The sequence below is a fragment of the Centroberyx gerrardi genome, chromosome 19 (assembly GCF_048128805.1).
Source record: "Centroberyx gerrardi isolate f3 chromosome 19, fCenGer3.hap1.cur.20231027, whole genome shotgun sequence".
In the NCBI taxonomy this organism is placed as follows: Eukaryota; Metazoa; Chordata; class Actinopteri; order Beryciformes; family Berycidae; genus Centroberyx; species Centroberyx gerrardi.
Window position 1 is genome coordinate 13,584,368 of NC_136015.1, and position 11,300 is coordinate 13,595,667.

Consider the following 11,300-nt stretch of genomic DNA (forward strand, 5'->3'; position numbering starts at 1 on the left):
GTATGTGTGTGTGTCTATACGTGTGTGTATGTGTTTGCACCAGTCTCAATGTCAAGATAAGAAATAACTAGAAGGCACCACTGTCAACATGGAACAATTCTCCAACCTGTTGTTACACCCAAATACATCATTCCTATTACTTAAGTTATATAAGTTCAGTTAAAGTGATTTTTGACCCTGAAAACATTCCCAAACATTTGGAATCAAGTCTCTATCCTCGTTGTTTTTGTAGTTATGGCTAAAAAAACAATAATTGGCTAATGGCAGAAATCCCAGATCCAGATCACCACCAAAATTTAATGAATTGTTCCTTGGCTCAAGGCCGATCTGTCCACCAAATTTCATGGAAATCTGTCTCTAAGTTTGTGAGATATCCTGCTGACAGACAGACAGACAGACAGACAGACAGACAGACAAATGAACTGGGGCGAAGACGTAACCTGCATGGTGGAGGCAATAATGGAAGCACAGACTACTGATTATTAAAATTAAATTCCCAAAGTGAAATTCAAGCTTCACTGCAATGCAGCTGCTGTATTCCTACATAAAGAGTGAGGAAGAGATACGCATGGCATACACAACAATATATCATCTTTATTTATGACCAACAGATTATTACCCCGATTTGACACATTAAATACAGTAACAACAGAATAATGGTTCACTTGGTTGAGCTCCCCCAGAGCTGCTACAAACAAACAAATAAAATCATATCTCCCTCTCATTCATTTACATACACACACACACACACACACACATACAAACTGTGCAACAGGACGCCATTCACAGCACGCTCGAGTTCCCATACGTCCACAAACTACCCTGGGCTGCGGATGATGTAACGTCAAACACAGTGATGATGTCAAATCACCAGACTCGGTCCCCGTCTGATGAGGTCATTGCTTTAGAACGTCAAGGTCTTCTAGGAGTATAAACAAACACACACGCGGGCTATTACTGCTACCACCTAACTATGAAGGAACATGGAGGTCATAAACTGAAACTATTCACCATGACTTCACAAGTTGACGTTAGTGTGAGTGTGTGTGTGCCGCCGTGGACTTCCTAATCCCACTGTTAACAGGTGACTCTTTGCTGTCTGACCGGTCTGCACCCATGGGCGATGCGGCCCATTGCCCGCTCCTCAAGGGTGCCAGTCCACTTTCAGTTGTTGTTGAGGACCCACCATGAGGCTGTGGGAGGGGAGAGGTGAGGAGGTGCAGGGAAGAGAGAGAAAAAAAACGATTCACTGACCCCACACAATGACCCCAATCAATTAGACATTGAGCGAGTACTGAGCGTGTCAGTGTGTCTATTCTGTATGCATGTGTGTGTGTGTATGTGTGTGTACAATGACAAATGCATTCAAGACTGCCCCCTGCTCAGAATCAAAACCTGTGTAGGTGGTTACATACAAGTGGGGAATGATGCTTGCAAGGTAGAGATAAGTTCAACTGATTACAATAATCACACATAACCAACTGATTACAACATGAGCACAGAATAACACACAATCAATAAGGATAAAATCAGACGTATTACAAATAAAGAGGAGTGAAAGTCTAACATGTTGGATTTGATTCTGAGAAGATGGAAGAATCAGAATGAGTTTATTACATTTTAGGGAGAAAAAGTAAGGCAAATCTAGTGACAAACCTAGTTAATCTGTGGTAGTTACAGTGGTTATGCATTAGACATAATGAGCTATGGATGGCCTACCAGGAACCAGCATGGTAGTTATGATCTCAGGAGTTTCCAGGAAGTCCACGTTCCCCCTCTGGAAGGTCTTACTGTAGTTGGTCTGCAGGTGACTGGGCAGAGGAGAGCGGGGGAAAGTTTCACTCACTGCTAATGGACAAGGTGCATAAAGATGGCAGCCTACTGGAATGACTTACACACACACATACTGTGTAACCCTCCCTCTCCCTGCCACTATTCTCCTAGGCTGCTGTTGTAAATAACAATACGTTATAAGTCAACTTTCTAGGTTGAATAAGGATTAAATAAAACTCCAGCCACAGTAGAAATCTTCCCCTATTGCCAGTCTTGGAACATGACAATCTATGGGACAGTACAGTATTATTGAAAAGCGATTGAATATGTTGTACTGTTCCTTTAAGAAACTCTAAGCAGAAGATTCTATTTCTATAAGGCTGCACAATTAATTATGTATAATCATATACTGCCATTGCAGTTGCACAGTTAATAGAGTATGTGCTTACAGTATTGAAACATTTCATTTAATTTACAATGTCCGCTACAGTTGAAACAGACATTATGTTGACATAAGACACATAAAGTGTCCATCATCAAGACTAATAAAGACTAAACAATATCTTGGAAAATAATCTGAATTATCATATCATCATAATCATCAATTAGCTGTAATTGTGCAGCCCTAATTTCACCCATATATTCTTCCCTACATTTTTGTTCCCGTTGACATTACATCTCATAACACCCCTCCTATTCCCACTCGTCTCATTAACCTACACAGAGCACAATGAATACTGTGTGAACCAGACCTTTCTCAGTGAGCCCAAGCCGTACGTGAGGAAATAAATTGGGCTTTATTTGAACCTGCCATGGTGCATTAGTCCGGCGCTCATGATGCATATGGAGCAGGCGAATACTTACTTCTTCCACACATTGTTGTGCTCCCAGAATTCATAGAGAATGAAGCGTGATTCATTTGCCAGCCGCTGCACTGCGATGCTGCAAAAATGTAAAACGAGAGTGCACAAGTCACGCAATCACTAATTAGGGCAGTACGTCATGTCCCTAAATACACTCTTTCTGTTTGAACTCCACGCTCCGACTGGGTGCAGCCAATGTAAATTTGTCAAAAACTCTCGTCAATGGCTTCACCCTCAAGCTGCGGTTATGAATTGTCTTGTCACGGGTTTTAGTCTCACTAGTAATTGAAAACAAGTAAACAAACATGACTGGTTATTTAGAGAATTGGTCATGACAAAGCTCTAAATGTCATCCCGTCCTTTAGGCTACTGTATCTTGTCTGAGAAACCAAAGCAGCTGTTAATGTGTGAGTGATTCAGTCTCTTCCGCCCGGCGCTGAGGCTCAGAGAGGGTCAACGAGTCAGCTGGAGAGAGGGATAGGAAAAATACAACAGAGCTTCAAACTATGGCTGGAGGGGAAAAAAATGCAAATGCTCCTTCATCTATGGATACACCAGAGTATGGTGTGATATAGTAATGAAGGCTGGAACCCAGGGCGTAACTTGGTTTTGAATAATTTTACAGGAGAGCCAAAATTCTTCCATTTCATTGAAGCTCAGTTTAAATTTTGATGTTTTCCTGAATCAGTTTTGGTCATGATCTCATTAAGAAATTTAATTTGATATAACTCATTATTTTGACCCCAAATGCCACTTAGAGACTTTGAGCTCTAGGCTGCTAATGTAATACATATAAAAAAAAAAGACGGATACAAAGTGAATGAAGTGAAGCTGAACTGACTGTAGGCATCCGGTCTGGGCGCAGGCACACTCCATGTACTGTCTGAGAGCCAGGCGAAACTCCTCCAGCTCCTCCTCCAGCACCGAGAGCTGCCTCTGGACTATCAGGATGTGCTGGGAAGACACACACAAACACACACACACACACACACATACGTAAACAGAAGATCAAGATTTGCCTCTGGTGGGGAGAGCGCTTGAGGAAGCTAAGGGGATTCAGAAATCTTTTGACAGGTCTCATGTTGATTCAGTGTGGTAGCAGAACATTGGTGACTCACCTAGCACTGAAAGGTGGACTTTGGGACCCTTTTATATTCTATTTATAATCCAATGTAAATTCAACAATTTCTGAATGAATTAGCCAACCTATGTGACCCTGTGTGATCCCGATATGATCCTCCTCTGACATTAAGATTACATCTTTCTTACATCTCTTTTTGTGCCGGAGAAAGACAGCAAAATGTCAAAGCACCAGCGTCTGTCTCCCAAGGCAACAGCGTTAGCAGCAAGCGACAACAAAGGCAAAATCTGGGATAATAATGACATTATTTATCAGTTCCCGTGGTTGATGAGGATTTGTTGACAGAGGCAGAGGGCCTGATGGGAACAGGGAGTGAGTGCTCTGCCCCCTGGCCAGTGGCATCATGCTCTGAGTGATCTGTGTGTGCTGACTGATAAACTGCCGCAAGACACTCTCTCAGTGACTAATTTGGAAGAAGCACACACACACAGGCACACAGGCACCCACACACACACGCATGCCTACATGATGCGCGTGCACACAAACCCACATGTGTTATGTAATTTCTGCTGAATTAAAACCATATGTTTTGATTCACACACATAGTGCATTAAGCTGAAACATCAGCATCAAACTCTAAACATGACCTTTCAATTAAGCGGCATGTAATATTCATATGTAGGGTTTCACTCAATATGCTACTATGGTACTATGATACTATACTATGATACTATCCATTAAAAAAGTAGTTATTTTCATAATTCATCTCTCAATTGTTCAAAAATATATATAATTTCCATCTTCAACAATGTTAATATTTGGTAGGCAAGGGTCTTAAAGTAGCTAATAACATTTTCATAATTGAGTTTTACTTTCATGTCGGCGATCATTTTCTAAAAGTATCATTTTTCAAATAGTGGATATCTTGTTTTGAATGAATGAAACTCTTCAAATAGCCCTGAAAAAATACTATCGCTGAAGTGAGAGCGCTGTTGAGCATCTTTAGAGATCTGCTCTCATCTCCAGTTATCCACTCTGGTGTGTCTGGGACCGAAGATGCTCCAGCTAAAGAGAAATCCTCCTGAAAGTGTTTTTCTTGCGGTGTGCTATGATTGTAAGTGAGTCAGTGGCAGGTTATAGTGAGTTTCTCGTCCATGAAATGAGCGATACGGAGCTTGGGTGGCGATAACAGTCTCTTTGCTGTGGCATGTGGATGCTGAGGTTTGGCTACAGCGGGTAAACAGATGAGTCCAACGGATGCCAAGTTAAATAGGGAAAGATACACACACACACACACACTTGACCACAGTAGAGGCAGACGCTGCATGCGCAGTTACACACTTACACACACACAACACAAACACAAGTCTAGGCTGTAAAAATCTATTTCATGCAAGAGGCATTTATTGACACGAAACTCTCTCAATACTGTTGTTCATAGCTTTCACACACAAATATACACACACACTCAGACACACTCTTTCATCCTCACACACTCCCTCAGCTCCCTCTCGGTCTGCTCACTCTTTACCCAGGTGCCTAAGCCTAGTCTTAAAAACCGGCTCTATAAATGAATGCCGAGCCTAAAAGAGGAAGAATAAGGATAAAGAAAGAAGGAGCAAAGGAAGGGCTTGAGACAAGTTTCAGCCCTGCTGTTGCCATGACAACAGCTGAGTGCTTATTATCAATGTGGCCTCCCCTTTCTGTAATTCTCCATAGTGTGAGCCCCACAGAACTTGGATGGATAGAAAGGACACTTCCTGATGTATCGCGGTAGTTTCCTTTGGTGCAGTTTGAAAGTGTTTTGAAAATGCAAATGAACATTGTTTCTTGTGTGGACAGAAATATGAGACTCAGAAAGTTAGAATGTTCATCACAACTGCCGCTGGAATGTTCATCCAAGTGGTGCCGTTGCCATGGTAACACATCAGCACCAAATCAACACTGATGACAGCATTGTCAAACGTTCTATGGCGGCCATTACCAGCCAGATGACCATTCAAGAGTGCAGATTTGAACGGGGATGACCGCTCTATCACTCTACGCACACAGTGACACAAAGCGGTCAGGGTGGAGAAACAGTAGAAAAGTAGATGAGAGTCAGGCAACAAACCGATTTGCTGGAGCCCTCCAAGACCTCTTCTTCCACGGGCTCCAGGCGAATCTCCTACAGGACACGAGCAGTTAGAGAGGATTACACTCTGTCGAAAATAGATGCACTGATACAAGATGCAACGACACAAAGTAGACACAAAGATATGATGCGCTGAGAAACATTACACACATTATGGTAACTTAACAGCACATACACTGCCAGTCAAAAGTTTGGACACACCTGATTGAATGTACTATGTTTTTCATCTTAAAGCCATTTTGATCTAAAGGCTTATGCTTAAATGCTTGAGATTTGTTTCTTAGACAAATAGAAATAGTGAAGTTGATGCCTATGTATGAATTTCTTTCCAAAGCCTTTCCTACTTTAAAGAATCTAAAATATAAGATAGTTTTGATTTGTTTAACACTGTATAATTCCATTTGTGTTATTTCATAAATTTGATGTACTATTATTCTAAAATGTGGAAAATAGCGTGTCCAAACTTTTGACTTGCACCCCATTTTGCACAATCCATGTCTCGATTTCCTCAAAAACCTAGAAATCCTTCTTTAACCATCTCCTCCCCTTTATCTACACCTCCTCTTTATGGGGGTGGGTTTACAATAATACGTGAAATCAGTTAAGGATGATAGCTTTTAGCTGGATTCATCAGGTCAGTCCATTTTGAAGAGAGAGAAGGTGTTCCATTTTAGACTCTTAGTGCATTAAAACATATTTTAACGTGCCGATTTACAACAGATCTTGTGCTACTTTCCACACATTTTGGTAGAGAGGGCAGGTGTGAGTGCATTTGATGTGTTTGTATGTGGGTGGGTGTTGTGAGTTAATTAGTTGATATTGTTCCCAATGCAGCCATAATTTGTAGTTAAGTAGAAAGATCGATCTAAAGAGCAGATGGTGATGAGGAGGAGAGAGACAGAGAGATAAAGATAGAAGGTGGGGAGAAAAGAAAGCACAGTGTGTGAAAGGGTTGAAAGAAAGGAGTGGCTCAAGTCACCTTTTGTTCTAGGCGGTCGATAAGCTTCTGCAGTCTGTTGACCTGGGTCATCCACTGGCTGTCTTCATCATACACACCTGGTGGAGAGAGAGAGGGAGAGAGAGAGAGAGAGAGAGAGAGAGAGAGAGAGAGAGAGCGGGGGCAAAGGGTGTGAGTGACAGAGAAAAAGAGACTGAAGGACAGGGTAAAAGGTGGAGGAGACAATTTTCTTTAAAACCCGACATACGCAGGATGTATTCTACACACATTTACCTTTATCGATTATTTGGATTGGGTGCTGACCCATAATGCACCAGTGTCCCCAAAATACTGGCGCTGACCCAGAGGGCGTGCAAGGTTTCCTTTCATGTTATGTAACGTTCAGCCATGCCAATCAATACGAACGCTTTGAGGCCTGAGAGCGCAATCGACGTCTATACAGGCTTTGCAGTTGTGTCACAAATCTCCTAGCAACCACGGCTGGTGCCATGAGGTCCGCTGGAGAACTGGCTACAATATATAAATATATAACAACTGGGCTGGAAAAATAACAAATATTTGAAAAAATTGTTGTGCTGTAGGTGGAAGTCAGTTCAGTAATGCACAATTCAATGCGATGCAACATAACTCATTTAAAAAGCAACGCAACTTAACGTAATGCAACAGAGCACAACCGCACCTGAATTGATGAGGCTGAGAAGCGGGTTGTTGGGAGAGAGGCTGCTGTTCCTCTGGAGCCTGCGGTTGGAGCGTCGGCCCGACCACTGGATGGACAGAACCTCAGGCTTCACCGGGCCCTGTCTGGAGAACACAGGCACGACATTATTCAGAAATCTGCAACAGTTTATTTTGATTTTCTTTTCTTTACCAGCCAATGTATTTGCAGTTGCACAGCCTGTTCTGCAGAAAGTTGGAGGGAGCTAGCTTGACTGTGCATTGTTTGATGTTCATACTGTTCACTGTTCTCAAAACTTGTCTTCACATAGCCTATTCTACACTACGAGAGCGTTGCAGACAAAATCAAACACGTTTGAAAATCTCCTCATGTCTGGAGACAGCTCAAAGCCCGGCTGCGACATGGGGATTTTGTCTCACATCTCAAAAACTTGTGTGGGACGGCTCAATCAGGCCTAAAGTCGTGTAGTGTGCGCCCGGCTTGATACATCACAAGAAACATTTCACAAGAAATGTACAACCTCTGACATCTTACAGTTTTACATAAATGAGCAGTCTTTAGATGATGACATGTCAGCGTTACTGTTCTCATCTCCTGTATAGCTCTTTGCAGGCAAATGTGAAATGGCTACAACCTGGATATGTACAATATTTCAGTGATTTTGTTTCTTTACTTATATTACTGCTACTTATAAAGTAATTTACTGTTTGCTGGCTAATTAGTAGTTCTTTTCATTTATATTATATAACAATACAGTGTTTTTGAATTTTGTTAAGTGGGCCTTAATGAGCTACAACTGATGGAATCAACAGAGCAAGTAATTGCACTGTTATCCTCTGTTTTATTCCTTTTATTTTACAACACTTTGTAACGTCATTAAGAAAAGTGCATTATTATTATTATTAGTATTAGCATTAGTATTGTTATTGCTGTGTATTAATTCCATTTCATAGTTCTGGAAAAATATATCTTCAACAGGCAGGTACAAACTGGCTCCACTTTTACACCATAGATGTACAGAAAATCACACATAAACACACACGCACACGCACGCACACACACACACACACACACACGCACACGCACACACACAAATACAACCCTCCAATTAGATCCCCTCCAACACATGGTGGATCAAGGTCTGAGAGGTTTGGCTTGCTCTCTTCTCAGGTCTCATTTACGCTATCTACATCACACAAAGACACACAGATGAACACACACACACACATATATAAACACACAAACATGCAAACACATACGCACACACACACAGTATGGAGGGAATTGAGTCGATAGGAGTCACGCTTTCTAAAATGTCTTGTTCTATTTTGAGTAACTAACACCTCTAGCTCTCTCTGAGGAAAAAAACAACAACACAAAGTACAAAGGAAAATAAAGGTGACAAAGATAAAAGAATGTATCAAATATATAAATGTGTGGGTGGGTTGGGGGTGGGGCTATGTGTATACGTTTGTCTCTCTCTCTGTCTGTCTGCCCTCTGTGTGTGTGTGTGTGTGTGTCCTTTTTCCATTCCCCATTCCCAGTTATTAAAATACTCTTAAAATTTATAACAAAGATTGACCCACCCATCCACTCAAGCACACTTTATTATCACACATTCACACACCTTTTTATTAAACTTATTTACAGTAGCTGATCATTACATTTCAATTGCAATATAATAAATGAGATTATCAATACATTTTGTTGTTGTCTATGCCCAAGCCCTGTAACCTCGTCACTCAGTAGCCATGATGCTGTCTGTATCCATGACTGTCATAAAAAAAACACTAATACTTGTCACATTATTTGCCAAGAGCGCTCTTATTATTCTCTTATTTATTTAGCTAGAGGGCAACAGAACAGGGGAAAAAACGTTAAAAATGTAGAAAGGCCCTGGAGGGATTTGATCGTAAGCCAGCATGGGTTAGCGCTCCACCAACTGTGGGCACACCGATGTGCTCTTTAGCTCTTCCTCCTCCCTCTCAGCTGACATTGTGGTAAACTGTGGGCTGACATGGCGATGGGGCTGCTCCGCGCTATATTAGCACCGCTTTCAGCCTGGGTTAGTAATTAAAGCTGCTAGCTGGGAATATGAGTCAGACCAAGACCAAGAGGGAGCCGCCACCAGGTCCTCCTCCATACATCAAGGTTACGGACACATTTGACTGCAGCTTGTGAATTAATTATACTACATTTTTCCCAGTTGTGGAACGTAATATTTTAAATCTATTATCACATCGCAGGCATCATATTAAGCTACCTCACTCTTCTCATCAAAAGCAGAACATGCTGAAAAAGTGGGACTTGAGTTTGAATTATTTTCAGACATAAATCAGTTCACAAATACAAAGGAAACACAGTCACAGATCGTCACATAGATTATAACTCTACATGACATGTGCTGTATAGTTAAGGTCAGCAAACTAACTTCTGAATATATCCTGAGGGAATTAAATATTTGGGCCATGAGATCGACTGGCCAATTGGAGCTGAATTAAAAGTAAGCACGCGAGCAAGCCAGCGAGAAAGAGAAAGAAAGAAAGGAAGGAAGAAAGGAAGAAAAAAAGTTTTTGTGATTATGAATTTTGTGAATATACGTGGCGTAATACAATCAGTTCTGTTGCCTATATAAAGGGTAAATAATCAGCTGATATTGTACAATAAATAACATCAACAAGATACTCCACAAGAATGCAAAGCTTAAACAGATTTTATGTTGAACCTCTTCATTCTCTTCGAAGGTAGAGAGCCTTGTCCATAAATAGTGATGATAAAGGACTCTATTGTTCTTTCATGTACACAAACATACACCCACCTACACACACATACACACGCACACACTCACACACACACACACACACACACACACACACACACACGCACAAACACCCTGAGGTCTTTTCAAAATAAGGGACCCAACATCTTGACAGCACTTAGATAAATCGTAGGTGATGTCACCCTGCAGATACATGTAGCCTGTCAGCGGCATTAGCATCATCGTCATGCCAACACGACATACAAACACTGGTACACGTTGATGTCGGGTATTTGTATTTATTAGGTGTGTATATGTTTCCGAGGTCTTTCTTGGGAGGTTGTTTTCCATTAAAGAAGACCTGTCATGCAGTAATTCAACAACTTCAGGCTTGCTATATTTATGCTAGGCAGAGAAATCTATTTATGGGGCTGTTTGCTTTATTCACCGTCTTAAAACTGCAAACAAGTCTGGGGTTGGAAAACCACAAAATCTTACCAAGCACTGAACTGACTCTCATTTTTTGACTATTGAGAATTTATAATCTAAAAAAACTTCTAAATTCAAGTCTCTTCTATTCAACAGGTGAAATGCTTATCATTTTTGTAATTATAATACCAACAGTCTTGAAGTCACGTATATATTCTCTGTGGTTTGTGACAGTAAAAATCTTACATAATGCACCTTTAAGGCTTTAATGGTAAAGATGTAATGTTTTTTTATGATGTATCAAACTATAGGTGAGGAGGTTTTATTGTATGCACTGATTGTAATTGTGGTGGTAGTTCATTAAGCAAGTAATAGAAAACTAGTGTAACAAATTACTGCTGCCTGGGAGTAATAAGTAAAGTAATAATCTTGCTTTTAAAACAAATAATGAATAATATATTACTTTTTAAAGTAACAAGCCCAACAGAGACTCTACCAATGCCAAGCGACCGTGAATCTGACCTGCATTCAATCACAGCCTCTCTTCACGTCTTCACACATATAAAAACTGACCAGAGAAACCTATTTAAATCCTCCAGAGAAACAGCCGCACGCCCTGGACAGTTGG

The 11,300-nt window shown here is 41.0% G+C and overlaps 1 protein-coding gene across 1 annotated transcript in view; it reads right to left on the bottom strand.

Moving 5' to 3' along the window:
- Window positions 1-1,164: 1,164 nt before the first annotated feature.
- The window catches only part of necab1 (N-terminal EF-hand calcium binding protein 1), a 30,791-nt gene continuing 20,655 nt past the window's right edge, over window positions 1,165-11,300 (bottom strand). Inside the window, exons 7-13 of the mRNA XM_071901595.1 lie at window positions 7,489-7,610; window positions 6,831-6,907; window positions 5,831-5,884; window positions 3,478-3,590; window positions 2,638-2,715; window positions 1,720-1,811; window positions 1,165-1,193 (exon numbers count right to left, since the gene is read on the bottom strand). Of these exons, the coding sequence (XP_071757696.1) occupies window positions 1,165-1,193; window positions 1,720-1,811; window positions 2,638-2,715; window positions 3,478-3,590; window positions 5,831-5,884; window positions 6,831-6,907; window positions 7,489-7,610 (565 nt within the window). The remainder of the gene's footprint in view (window positions 1,194-1,719; window positions 1,812-2,637; window positions 2,716-3,477; window positions 3,591-5,830; window positions 5,885-6,830; window positions 6,908-7,488; window positions 7,611-11,300) is intronic.